Below are 14,910 nucleotides of genomic sequence, written 5' to 3'. Positions count from 1 at the left end.
GGTATCTAACTGGAGTCTGTGGCAAGATGACTCACTCACAGGGGAGACTGTCTTATAAATGGATCTACCATGGGCATTACTAATAAACCACTGTGGATAGGGTCTCAGATAAAACTACTGCCTCCCCCAGTTTGCTCTACAATGAATAGTGCAAGAGTATGGTTCCCAGGTATTCCATGTTTCAATAACATGATGATGACGATGATAAGGATAATGATAAGAACAGAAAAACCACAAGATACTATATTTCCCTAATAACATCATAAATAACAACATAAAATACCATCTTGCTTTAGCATGATGCACTCTCATTTTATTTTTATTTATTTTTAAACATTAAAAAAATTATTTATTTATTAATTTATTTATTTTTGGCTCTTTGTTGCTGCCTGTGGGCTTTTCTCTAGTTGCAGCAAGCGGGGGCTACTCTTTGTTGTGGTGCACGGGTTTCTCATTGCGGTGGCTTCTCTTGTGCAGCATGGGCTCTAGGAGCACGGGCTTCAGTAGTTGTGGCATGCGGGCTCAACAGTTGTGGCTCATGGGCTCTAGAGCACAGGCTCAGTAGTTGTGGTGCACGGGCTTAGTTGCTCCGTGGCATGTGGGATCTTCCCGGACCAGGGCTTGAACCCGTGTCCCCTGCACTGGCAGGTGGACTCTTAACCGTGGCGCCACTAGGGAAGCCCATGCACTCTCATTTTAAAAGCCTCTTCATCATAAACTCAGCTGTGTGAGAGAGGCAAGGAGTAGACCATAACCTCTATTCGTTGATAAGGAAAGAGACTCAGAGTAGCTTAGAGACTTGCCTGAGGTTCCATGTCCAGCAAGCCATTGAGACAAGTCTATGTTAATGTATTACCAACACATATTACAATTTTGCTCCATCTGAATGTTAAACAGGAAAAAAATATAAACCAAAAAAAGTTTGCAATTGTGTCACCTTAGCTTAGATAGAGATGAAACAACTCTGAAAATGACTCATCTCTTACATAAAGCTCTGACTGGTTATGTGCAAACTTAAATGTCTTGTAATTTCACTTCTGTTCCTTTTATAGCTCACGTTGTAATCAACAACGTATATCCTGAATAAAAGACAACCGACTGAAGTGAAATCTGTGTGTGGTCACAAAATCAGTTTATAACTGAATCTACACCTATACTTGCCTCCTTCTTCTGTGCCACTTTTAACTAAACTGACTTCCCACGATCCCAGTAAGGCCAAATGCTATTTAATGATATTACCGGAATGGGACTAGGGACAGCTGCCACAACGATACCGATAGGCTGAGGAGAGAGGATTGCAGGATTTCCATTAGAAAGACTAGTCACTCCATTGGTTGTAGCGCCTTCTGATTTTTTTGCTGAGGATTCTCCTGGCAAAGGGGATTGTAGTTTCTGTTCTTGTTGCTTCTTCTGGATTTTCCGTTGCAATTGCTGTTTAGCGTCAATAGGAGATGGCAGAGTCTTCACTTGGGGCTGAAAGGAATTACTTTCAGCTGTAGGTATAAAAGCAGATGGCTGGGTAATGCCTTTAATTCCTGAAAATAAACAGAAAGTAAACCTAAAATACTCTTCTTTATAGAAAGTAGTTACAACTCAATTTCTAAGACTATGTAGCCATTTACTGGACAAAGCAACCAAACCCAGCAAATTTTAACTCACAATTTCTTTATAAAGCATAAATGTTACACTTCCAGTTTATAAACATTTGTCAATATGGTTTTAATTGACACCTTAGAATATGGTTCAACTTGGGTGACAGCTGTAGTTATACCTGCAATAATAGATGAAGATTTTGAAAAGAGTAGTAGCTATATCACTAATGTACAAAAGCTAAGATAAATGCCAAGAGAGCATGTTTTACATTTATCAGTAGATGTCAGAAAAATCTCCCTTCCCCCTTCTCTAATTAAGAAATTCACTCATTTTCATGATTTTAATATTCAGTCCACAAGGGGCACTCAATAAATATTTGCTGAAACCATCCATATCTTAGAAAAAAATTGTATGGGGAAAACAAGTCTTTAATTCTACAAGAATTTCATGAAAATAGGTACTACAATTTTAAGTGCTTTAATTAATTAATTAATTAATTATTTAATTATTCCAGTATGACCTAGGAGAAATTAAGCAGAGTTTCTTAATAAGACTGAGGTTAAGATATTCTAAAAAAAGGGTCACTGAGAAAGCTTCTTAAAGTAGTAGTAAGATCAACACTGAGAAAAAGGAATGATAAAATAAGCAAGGGATAAATTTTAAGAAAACTTGATTATGTAATACAATTAATTTTTCAAAAGCTCATTTCACATTTAGGGAGTGGCATTAAAATCATTAGAAAGTGAGCAGGGGTCAGTAGAAACAGTGGAGAGAGGCAAAGGGAGGGCACCCCTGCACTGCTGGCACATCCTGACCTACCCTTCCCCAGCCGTTTCTGCTTTTCATCTGGTTAACAGCAACAGCTTCGGGAGTGGGAGACGGGGAAGGAGAGGAAGCGACTGTAAACTCTAACCCACACACTCACTGCTCAACAATCCCGCATGTTCTGACCCCCCTTTTATCACCTAAGTACTATTCTTTCCCCTCAAATCCAACTCGAATTGCACTGCTCCCATCCGATCCGCAGCCTCGGCTCTGGCTGCTCCGCACCTGCACCCGAGAGCCTGTGCCAACCGCTCAAGCTCGCTGTCTCATGCCTCCTGCCAGGGTTTCTGGACAGGCATGAGTTCCAAGCAGCTGCTTACAAAGGACATCTGTAATACAACCTGTTCTTAATATGGAGACGATACTTACAAAAAACCAAATGCACCTTCAAAGGATGAAGATTCATCCCTACCAAAGGATATTTTTAAAAGTGGCAATGGGGCTTCCCTGGTGGTGCAGTGGTTAAGAATCTCCCTGCCAATGCAGGGGACACGGGTTCGAGCCCTGGTCCGGGAAGCTCTCACATGCTGCGGAGCAGCTAAGCCGTGTGCCACAACTACTGAGCCTGAGCTCTAGAGCCCGCAAGCGGCAACTGGTGAGCCCACGTGCCACAACCACTGAAGCCCGTGCACCTACAGCCCACGGTCCACAACAAGAGAAGCCACCGCAATGAGAAGCCTGCGCACCACAACGAAGAGTAGCCCCCGCTTGCTGCAACTAGAGAAAGCCCGCATGCAGCAGCAAAGACCCACTGCAGCCAAAAATAAATTAAAAAAAAACAAAAACAAAGTGGCAATGGCTGAGAACGAAATCTCAGAAGATTGTTAAAAAAAAGTCAGCCTCCCAAGCTACTTTCAAAAAGTGAAAACGCCTACTTATATATGTGATTTTTAGTATTTTGGTTTAAAAAATATACCTTTCTTCACACTTATGCCTTAAAAATCCATTCATTCAACATTTCTTTCAGTGAGACTATGTGAATAACGTGGGAAATAAGAAGACAGAGATGTCTCTGTTTCTTTACCCCATGATACCTCCTAAGTCCGCAACATGTGAAAGTACTCTCCTGGGTGTCAGTAGGGGTAGGAGAAAGAGAACACAGCAAGTTGAAGGGCCCATATCTTTTAGAACCTCATTTTGCCAGAAGCTAGGAAGACAGTCTGGTGTAAAGGAGTAACCTGGGTTTTGGAGACAGACAAATCAGGATTCAAATTCTGGCTAATTCCACTGCTTATCTGACTATGGACAAATTACTTAACCTCCCTGAATCTGTTTCCTGATCTGTAAAATGGGAATAAATATCCCCTATCTTACAGGACCGCTGGGGGAATAAATGCGGTAACAGATGTGAGCTATCTAGCTAGATGAGGCAGCCTAAGCACTCTCCTGCCCCTGTGTAACTATAAGTGTACAAACTTGAGCCATCCATTTTATATCGAGACAGGAAAAATTATGATGAGGCTCTTGTAAAAGGCTATTTTCCTGACATTTATGGTCCTCTATTGACAATAAAATGAGAAAACAGAACAATCTCTCTCACACACATACTGCAAATGCTTAAAGCTTCTGATAAATTTAAACAGAGAAAAAGGATTCCTTATTAAAATAATGAAGTTAAGATAGAAAAGTAAAGTTATTTAAGAGTATAATTATAATTATAGTTCTGGCTGTGATAAATCTACTGTTTCATATTAATACATTTTTTATAGAAGTTATAATTTCCTAGAGTAATAACAAAATGTATTCACTCTTTTTTAGGTTTATAAAGTATGACTGAAATAAGACATTTTAAAAATTTCATTAAAATAGATACTTTACACAGCTATTAATTTAGGAGGGAGTTATTATTCCAACGATACTGTCAGTCCTAATACTGTTAATTCTTAAGTTCCTATCTGAATAAAAATACTCATCTGAATGCATATTAAAAAAAATCACTCTTGCTATTTCATAGGAATGCTTCACATGGTTTATTTTTTGTGAGACTAAGGTACCTTTCACATTGTCCAAAGATCATTTCATTTATAAGTATTAGTTTTGGGGATAGGAGTCTTAGCAAGTAATTAAAAAACTTAATCTTACTTTTTACTTGTAATATTTAATTTATTAATTTAGAAATACTTATATATACTTAAAAGTACATATACACATATTCTTTAAACTTTAAAACAGCAATGGAAAAATTAATGAAATACCAACTAGGAAATCATAAAAGTTTCATACTTAAGCAGAGCAACATACAAAGCTATAACTTAAAAGTTTATCATGAAAGAACTATTATTATTTTTGTTAGCTCAACAAGCCCATCTGAATTTAGTACTAAGGGAAATAAGAGTGAACACATACAAATACTAAAAAGACAAAGGAGGTCTTTTGGCTAAGCTCTTCTTTTTAGTACCAACTCTAAATATAGTTAACACCCTGTCAGTTTTAGCTTCTTAATAATTTTGTACCTGGTGGTGCTGCGGCCATTACAGTTAGAGCTGCCATCGACTTGGTGCCTATATAGTGACTTTTTACAAGGAAGCGGGCTAATTCCAAGACCGTGTCAAATGGCTGGCTTAACACTTTCTGGGCCCACTCGCACACAAGACGGCAAGCAGAAGTGATAACTTCCTCATCAATATTTTGAAGCTGCCCAGAAGGTTCAGCTCCTTCCAACTAAACAAAGGAAAAAGGAAAAGACTTTTAAAAGAAAGTTCAGAGAAATTAAATTGAAGCACACTTAAGATACATGTTCTTTTTTTTTTTTTTTTTTTTTTTTTTTTTTTTTTTAAGATACATGTTCTTAATCAGAAGATACAATATAAAACTATTGAGTCAAAGTAGTACTAAGTGACCGGTACTGGCAGGCATAAAAGTAGAGACCTGCAGATACGAGGCCTATGCCTATACACACTGGTGCACAGCTACCAGCAGCGTTGTGAATGTAACATTTAAACATATATTGTTAAACATATATGAAGACTAACAGATCTTTTGAATTTTTTAAAAAGCCTTTTCTAACATCAAGAAAACAAACTATGCCATAAGCCATATTTTCTCTTCTGAAAACATTCGTTCTACATGTTATTCTATAACTTAAATTTTCCTCTTGACAATATAGACCATGGATATATCTACAAATTAGGAACTTTAGATTCATCTTTTTTCTCCTTAATTTCACGAACCATGGTGATATAAGTCATATATGCTAACAGTTACCAGCCACTGTTGAACTTTTTGGCTCATTTATTTAGTAAAAGACGGTTCCTGGTCCCTGGTTTTATCCAAATGATACCATGCAGAATCGTTTCAATGTTGATAGTAAGGTACAATTCTACTTATCAAAAAGAAAAGGCAGAAATTCTTACCCCATCCCCAGTTTTGTGAAAATCAAGATTGGGCAGTGTTGGCATATGAACAAAAGCTTTTTTTCTTAGTCCACTGTAGCAATACGTAATAAATGGTTAAGGTCTAAAGTACTCGAAATTAAATGAACTGTTTATATAGTTAGCACTTGAAAAGTAACTATATATGAAATGAGAATAAAATCAGCCTGAGATACCATCTACTTTCTGAGTTCTTCAGTAAAAGAAAACTTAATATTAGAAACTCAGGGCACCTTTACTCTCTTGAAACTGAAACAGTCCTTGTAGAATGTTACTGGCTTAAATGGAACAAAATGATTTTCATCTGTTATAAATTTTATGAATAAATGTTCCTAATAAGCTGTGCCAGCCACCAGTAACAAACAGGTCAGAAGGAAAGGAATATCCAGATGGAAACCTGGCAGAGAGAAGGGAAACTTTAGCCCAGGGCACTGGGACAAAAACAACTCTTAAGAGTGTCACAAGGGCTTTAACCTTTTCACTTCTCTTTTTCCACTGAAACGTACAGGATTATCACCTGTAACATGCCAAAGACACACGAAGACATTTTTGTTTGTACTCGGGAAACAAGACTCAGTCGTGCAACAACTGGTTAAAGAACACCTGGAGTCGTTTTAGAAAAGCAGCCTCTCCCCTTCCCCTTTTCATGTCCCCTACAGCAGAATTTTTATGCTTTGAAAAAGGCTAAAAGCTAAGCAGAGAGAAATGATGTATTTCTAATATGATACAGAGACCCTCCATGTTACAATCTTCTTCCAAGGGTAGGAAGAACTTTAGTAAACTCTTAATTTTAATTTCCTTACTTCTCTTTGCTCCTAAGTATTTCTCTATCATGAGAGGGGCCTTTTCTATGCCCTGGCTTTAATTTTAATACAGCCTTTAAAGGGTTGGATGAAAATACAAAGAAAACACTAATTATCCAGCACAAGTTCCACAGAAAAATTTTTTGAATGTTGTATATATTGCCAAGGAGATCCCTATGTTTCTAAATTAGAGGAAGGAAAGATGATAAACTAACATCTTTCTCCACTTTCACTGATATAATTTACAACTGCTGTACTGTGGCATGCCTTAGTAATTCTTATTGTTAAGGAAAAGAAGATCAGACCATTAAGAACACATTATAGTGGCAGAGTAAGGTGAAATCTATCACAATCCTAATAACCACTATTTGTTATTTCTCTTGCAGTGTGATAAACAGCTGGGAAAATACAATTTACAATTATTCTAAGTACTTCTGAGTCGTTTATATTTGTTGATTTAAGTTTATTTCTAAGTATAGCTGCTAGTTGAACTACAGCAGCAGATGTTCTGTAATAAGTGAGAACTTAAAGAGATTACTAAAAACCATTCTGGTAAAGGATATTTAGATTTGCCTCTCGTGCCCAGACGACGTGCCTTCATGTTTGGAAAGACATTTTTCATGATCTTTCCAAAGTCAGCAGCACTTAATGGATGGTAACCAAGATTGTCACAATAGCTCCTGCAAAAGAAGGAGGGATCAATTCAGAGAGAGCAACAGAACTCAGCATCACATTAGCACAGCGTTATTTCAGTCCAACTTGACCCCTATGACAAAGTGAAAAAACACATCTTCAAGTCATTCACCACAATTTTCATTGATACATGTTCATCCTTCTTTAAAGACTAACTCAGGCTTACTTAGCTTGTTTCATCCTCAGGGTACACAGTACTACTGCTTTTACTAGCAAAAACTTGCAGTAAGACATTGGCAGTGCAAAGTTTTCCAGCTACAATCCAACCATGCATTCTGAAATGAGAATATCCAGGCTCAACCACTAGGGCTATACGTTTCCACATATATATCAAGCTCACATACTGGAATAATTTCCAATGTAAACATTATGTGTGTCAGACATTAGAGACAAAACTACTCCATGGTTTGGAATAGAAACACGATGTATTAGAACTAAAAGGGACCTTAGGGATCATCTATACCAACACTCTCATTTTACCAATAAGGGAAAAAAATGAAGGCACAGTGTTCTCACCACCACCCCCGCCCCCCATTATTGCCAGGAGAAAGTACCTTGTAAGGCAGTAACTTCAAGGGGGACCAGAGAAACAAGCCAAGTCTTACCTACTACTAGATCAAGTGTTCTGTTTCTCTCTACAGCTGGCAGTCATGGGTAAAAGGCCAATTCCTTCTCTACCAGTTCAGCAGAAGGAAAATGCCACGTCCTATTCTGGCTACCAAGGCCTCCCTCATAACTGTTGGCCTTTGGGAGAACTGCTACCAAAGAGCAAGTCAGAGGAATTCCAAAATAACTCAATCAAATCTCCCCAGCTCATCCCCCATTTCAGCATCAACTAGAGCAGCTTCTCGATGAAGAAGTCATGCAGTAGCGAGCCAAGGAGAGAGGTTTAGGATGAAGAAGGAAAACCACTGGAATGGGCAGCCTATAATGGTAACTGGGACTTGAGTTCTTGTAGATGAATGAATATCCTGGCAACATTCTTGAAGTGACCTGAATTCCAGAAGTCAAATTGGTAGAGACTCAGGAGAAGGTTGGGAACGCTGGGAGCCTTAATAGAGAGAACAGGGTAGGTCTGAAGACTGGTGTTTTTCTTGATTGTGCCCTCCCTATCCCAGCACCAAATACCACACACTTCTGTTGGGGGTGGGGCTGAGGGGAAGGAGAAGAGTTGCCTAGCAAATGCATTCTCAACAATGCTGCAGAGTAGGGAGAAGGGAAAGGAGCTAACATGTATCGAGAACTCCCTCTATAAGGAATATTAGATACATCATATGTAAGCTGAGACTAACTCCAAGTGGCTCAGGGGCCAAGGTTTAAAGCACAAAGCGAAGGAGTGACTATTTTGGGGGGCTGACAATTTAAATGAATTGCATCAAATCATAACCATTTCAGTAGCAACTTAAATTGGTCATCTTTATAGTTTAAACCAGTGCAGAAAGAAAATGTGAATGATCTCTTTCACACCTTAGGGACTTGATACTTGTTTCCTCTACCTGGAATATTTTCTTACCCTTCAAGCCCCTGCTTGTTATGACTTTGAAAGGGTCTCTACTGACTACCCCATCTAAAGCAGTGCTCTCCTGCCATACCCCCACCATATTCCTTGTCTGTGTACTTTGTTTCTTTTCTTCTCCTGACTTAAAATTATGTAACAGACAATTTATTTGTTATGTATCCTCCATTAGACTATAAGTTCAACCAGGTCAGTGACCATATCTATCTGGTTCACCACTGTATTCTTAGCACTAGGAACAAGACTGAAGAGTCATATTAAGCCCACGTGTCACATTAAACCTTAATATGACATACAACTTAAAATGACTTTAAATATGACTTAATAAGTATGTCATATTTAAAATGACAAGAAACCTTACAGAAACACATAAAACAAACAAAACAAAAAAGAAAACAGGGCCCACTGGCTCCTATGACAGCACTGGCAGATGGGCCTAAAAAAACTGAAACCAAATAAAGAGAATCAAAGCAATGAGTCTAATAAGAGATATAATATCCATTCTATTCTCCTTTTGTGATTTAGGTTTTGATATTTTTTTCATTATATTAGTATACCAAAGTTCTTTATTTTGGCAGAAGGGGTAGGTGGAAGGTTGGCAAAATTAAGTATCAGGATGACCAATGCAAAATTTGCTTGTCAAGTTGAACTAATCCTGAGTGTGATTTCAGAATGTGACCATCTAGTTTCATCTGGTTTTTGATTCTTATTTATTCCACTAAAAGCAGGGAATTCACTATTTGGAAGAATAACAATGAACTTACCTTTAAAATACTCTTTAGTGGATAAATATATAAAGTATCGGTTGGCCAAAAGGTTCGTTTGGTTTTTTCTGTAAGATGGCTCTAGTAGCACTTATTGTCTTTAACTTCATTCGAAACAGTTTCATTAGATTGTATGAGACAGCTGTCATATCAGCGTGCATTTAAAAAAAGACTTATCAAAACTGGTGAATATTTGTGTAGCCATTTTAATATTGAAGATGGAAGAAAAAAAGCAACATTTCAAGAAAGGTAAAAACGCAACCGAAACGCAAAAAAAGATTTGTGCAGCATATGGAGAAGGTGCTGTGACTGATTGAACGTGTCAAAAGTGGTTTGCGAAGTTCTGTGCTGGAGACTTCTCGTTGGACAATGTTCCACGGTTGGGTAGACCGGTTGAAGTTGATAGCGATCAAATTGAGATATTAATTGAGAACAGTCAACATTATACCACACAGAAGATAGCCAACATACTCAAAATATCCAAATCAAGCGTTGAAAATCATTTGCACCAGCTTGGTTATGTTCATCACTTTGATGTTTGGGTTCCACGTTAAGTTAAGTGAGAAAAACCTTCTTGACCATATTTCCACGTGTGATTCTCTACTAAAACATAACGAAAACGTTCTGTTTTTAAAACAAACTGTGACGGGTGATGAAAAGTGGATACTGTACAATAATGTGAAACAGAAGAGATCACGGGGCAAGAGAAATGAACCACCACCAACCACACCAAAGGCCGGTCTTCATCCAGAGAAGGTGATGTTGTGTATGTGGTGGGATTGGAAGGGAGTCCTCTATTATGAGCTCCTTCCTGAAAACCAAAGATTAAGTCAAACAAGCTCCCAATTAGACCAACTGAAAGCAGCACTCCACTAAAAGCGTCCAGAACTAGTCAACAGAAAACATAGAATCTTCCATCAGGATAATGCAAGACCACATGTTGCTTTGATGAGCAGGTAAAAACTATTACAGCTTGGCTGGGAAGTTCTGATTCGTCCACCATATTCACCAGACATTGCACCTTTGGATTTCCATTTATTTCGGTCTTTACAAAATCCTCTTAACGGAAAAAATTTCAATTTCCTGGAAGACTGTAAAAGGCACCTGGAACAGTTCTCTGCTCAAAAAGATAGAAAGTTTTGGGAAGATGGAATTATGAAGTTGCCTGAAAAATGGCAGAAGGTAGTGGAAAAAAATGGTGAATACGTTGTTCCATAAAGTTCTTGGTGAAAATGAAAAATGTCTTTTATTTTTACTTAAAACCGAAGGCACTTTTTGGCCAACCCAATACTTTGGAGACATATAATAAACAACTCAAATTATACCTCCTGAATCAAATAGTAGGCAATGTTAAGAATAAAACTGCTTATGGTTCAAAACTCTATACTTTGACACCTTACATGTCAAAGAGAAAATAAAGAGCGCCTCAATTTGAAAGTAACAATAACAATACCCAGACAGGTCATCAATTTCTTTAATTTTGTGAAATTAATGAACTGGAAATGAGTTCAGAAGGTTGTATAGTTCAACTTCCTGTCAGGTGTGGAAATGGCTATCCTACTGAATGATGGGTTACCTCTGAACACTTCTCCTGATAGGAAGGGCTCTATATTGTGACGTGGCCTATCCAATTTTCAGTGGTTCTAATTTTCAAAGAAAAATAACTTCATTATTACAGCCTCTTTCCCATTGAGAAGTTCTAGACATTCAGTGACTCTGTTTAGTATAATTAAATATTTATAGGCTATCTATTCATAATTTTGAAACCAGGGCTATATAACATGCCATAGGTCATTCCAGGCCATGTGGAGATCTTGGATAGTTTACATCTTCTTTTCCTGCTTCATAACTAAACTGCAGGTTGATCAAGCAAGATACAGTGTCAATTAACACCTAACTCAGCGTCGCATTATATTTATGCAAGACTCACAAAAGGGAAAGGTACAGAGAATGTTCTGTTCACAGGATAACTAACACTCTAATGCCATTCTTAAAATGAGATTTTTCTTTTGGTCTTACTCTTTTTTTAAAAGTATGCTTTACAGACTTTGAAATTAAGCTTAATATTTAATATGGCCATCAACATGTCACTCAAAATCCTCAGAAGCAAGTCAGTCTTCAATGTTTATTCATACCATTTACAAATAAATGATTAAGTTAAAGGTAAACATTGTTTAAAGGTACAAAAACATAAATAAAAATCATAAAAGACTTGTGGCAAAATATAGTCATAGGATACATAACAATGCCTGGACATTTTTGGACTGCTTTGTATGTGTTACAACATTTAATCCCCCCAACCACCTTGAGGCAGGTTTTTTTTTTTCCCTGTGAAGCTATTTTTATAGTTCTTTTGAGACATTAAATTTCAAAACCCATTATAAATAAGCCCCTATTTTCTTACAGATGTTAAAACAATGGCCTCAACATTATTTATATGAAAATATTCACACATATTTTAGTATACATAAAGTATATGTGTTACCTATACTGCCTAAATGCCAGTTAATGAGGATGGTGACAGTAGCTCCTAGAATGCAATTAAGCCGTCTTATTGCAATGACACATTATTACCTATAAAAAGATTGACGCAAAAGATAATCCTTACATCATTATGTAAAAAATAAAGGAAACAGCATGTGTATAAAATGTCATAAAGTCCAACTGCTTTTATTTATAAGAACATGCTTTCAATTTGTGTACCAAAAATTCTAATTTGGCTATGGACTCCTACAATTCAAGGCATATACTTCTTTTTTTTTTTTTTTTTTTTTTCAAATTTTTATTTATTTATTTATTTATGGCTGTGTTGGGTCTTCGTTTCTGTGTGAGGGCTTTCTCTAGTTGTGGCAAGTGGGGGCCACTCTTCATCGCGGTGCGCAGGCCTCTCATTATCGCGGCCTCTCTTGTTGCGGAGCACAGGCTCCAGACGCGCAGGCTCAGTAATTGTGGCTCACGGGCCTAATTGCTCCGTGGCATGTGGGATCTTCCCAGACCAGGGCTCGAACCCGTGTCCCCTGCATTGGCAGGCAGATTCTCAACCACTGCGCCACCAGGGAAGCCCCAAGGCATATACTTCTGACTTAATGTATGATTTCAAGATTTTTTATTTTTAACCTCTTGACCCAGTTCACTCATCTCTCCCACCCTCCACCATCATCCTTTGACAACCAACAATATATTATCTATATCTGTTAGCTTTTTTTTTTTAAGGAATTTTTAGTTTCAACATGTAAGAGAGATCACATTGTATTTGTCTTTCTCTGTCTGACTTATTTCACTTAACATAATGCCCATGAGGTCCATCCATGTTGCTGTGAATGGAAAGATTTCATTCTTTTTTACAGCTGAATAATATTCCACTGTATATACACACAATTTCTTTATCCATTCATTCATCAATGGACACTTAGGTTGTTTCCACGTCTTGGCTATTGTAAACAGTGCTGCAGTGAACATGAAGGTGCTTATCTTTTTGAGTTAGTGTTTAATTTGTCAGATATATACCTAGAAGCGGAACTGCTGGATCATATGGTAGTTCTATTTTTAATTTTTGAGGAACCTCCATACTGTTTTTCATAGTGGCTGCACCAATTTACATTCCTACCAACAGTGCACGAGGGTTCAATTTTCTCCACATCCTCACCAACACTTGTTGTTATCTTTTTGATAACAGCCATTCTGACAGGTGTGAGGTGATATCTCATTGTGGTTTTGATTTTCATTTCCCTGATGATTTGTGATATTGAGCATCTTTTCATGTACCTGTTGTCCATCTTTATGTCTTCTTCGGAAAATGTCTATTGAGATGTTCTACCCCATTTTAAAATCGAATTACTTTTTTTTTTTCATTATTGAGTTGTATGAGTTTTTTATACACTTTGAATATTAACACCTTAACAGATATATGACTTGCAAATATTTTCTCCCATTCAGTAGGTTACCTTTTTATTTGGTTGATGGTTTTCTTTGCTGTGTGGAAGTTGTTTGGTTGGATACAGTTCCACTTGTTTATCTATGCTTTTTAAAAATTTTATTTTTGGTGTCAGATTAGAAAAATCATTGCCAAGACCTATGTCAAGGAACTTGCTACCTATGTTTTCTTCTAGGAGTTTTATGATTTCAGATCTTATGTTCAAGTCTTTAATCCATTTTGAGTTGATTTTTGTGTACAGTATAAGATAGTGTTCCAGTTTCATTCTTTTGCATGTGGCTCTCCAGTTTTCTCAACTCCATTTATTGGAGAGACTGTCCTTACCCCACTAATTTTGGCTCCTCTGTTGTAAATTAATTGATCACATATGTGTGGGTTTATTTCTGGGCTCTCTATTCTGCTCCATTCAACTACATGTTTGTCTTTATGCCAATACTATGCTGTTTTAATTACTATAGATATGAAATAGAGCTTGAAATCAGGGAGTGTGATGCTTACATGTTTGTTTGTCTTGCTCAAGATTGCTTTGGCCACTTGAGGTCTTTTGTGGTTTCATACAAATTTTAGAATTCTTTGTTCTATTTCTGTGAAAAATGCTATTGGAATTTTGACAGGGATTGTATTGAATCTGTAGACTACTTTGGGTAGTATGAACATTTTAACACTATTATTTCTCCCAATCCATGAGCACAAAATATCTCTCCACTTATTTGTGTCTTCTTCAACTACTTTCCTTGATGTCTTGTAGTTTTCAGTATGCAGGTCTTGAACATCTTTGGTTAAATGTAATCCTAGGTATTTTATCCTTTTTAATGCAGTTGGAAATGGGATTGTTTTCTTAATTTTGCTTTCTGATAGTCTGTTATTAGTGTGTAGAAATGCAAAAGATTTTCGTGTATTGATTTTGTATCCTGCAACGTTACTCAATTTGTTTATTCGTTCTAATAGTTTTTTTGTTGGAGTCTTTAGGGTTTTCTATATATAACGTCATGTCATCTGCAAATGGTGACAGTTTTACTCCCTCCTTTCCAATATGGATGCCTTTTATTTCTTGTTCTTGCCTAACTACTCTGGCTAAGACTCCCAATACTATGCTGAATAAAAGTGGCAAAAGTGGGCATCCCTGTCTTGTTCCTAATCTTAGAGGAAAAGCTTTCAGCTTTTGAGTATGATGTTGACGGTGGGTTTGTTGTACAATATATGGCTTCTGTTATGTTGGGGTACATTCCCTTCATAGCCACTTTGTTGAGTTTTTATCATAAATGAATGTTGATTTTTGTCAAATACTTTTCCTGTAGCTATGGAAATGATATGATTTTTATCCTTCACTTTGTTAATGTGTTGAATCACATTGACTGATTTGTGAATGTTGAGCCAGTCTTGCATCTCTAGAATAAATCCCACTTGATCA

The 14,910-nt window shown here is 37.2% G+C and overlaps 1 protein-coding gene across 2 annotated transcripts in view; it reads right to left on the bottom strand.

The window, feature by feature from the left end:
• RFX7 (regulatory factor X7) overlaps positions 1-14,910 on the bottom strand; it is a 150,003-nt gene that overhangs the window by 6,431 nt on the left and 128,662 nt on the right. For both annotated transcript variants that reach the window (XM_059913218.1, XM_059913217.1), the window contains exons 6-9: positions 7,156-7,272; positions 5,772-5,856; positions 4,872-5,079; positions 1,240-1,535 (exon numbers count right to left, since the gene is read on the bottom strand). In XM_059913218.1, the coding sequence (XP_059769201.1) occupies positions 1,240-1,535; positions 4,872-5,079; positions 5,772-5,856; positions 7,156-7,272 (706 nt within the window). The remainder of the gene's footprint in view (positions 1-1,239; positions 1,536-4,871; positions 5,080-5,771; positions 5,857-7,155; positions 7,273-14,910) is intronic.

Source organism: Balaenoptera ricei, chromosome 2, assembly GCF_028023285.1.
Source record: "Balaenoptera ricei isolate mBalRic1 chromosome 2, mBalRic1.hap2, whole genome shotgun sequence".
Lineage (NCBI taxonomy): Eukaryota > Metazoa > Chordata > Mammalia > Artiodactyla > Balaenopteridae > Balaenoptera > Balaenoptera ricei.
Note: the sequence above shows the minus strand (reverse complement) of the source record. Positions and strands in the feature narration are given on the sequence as shown.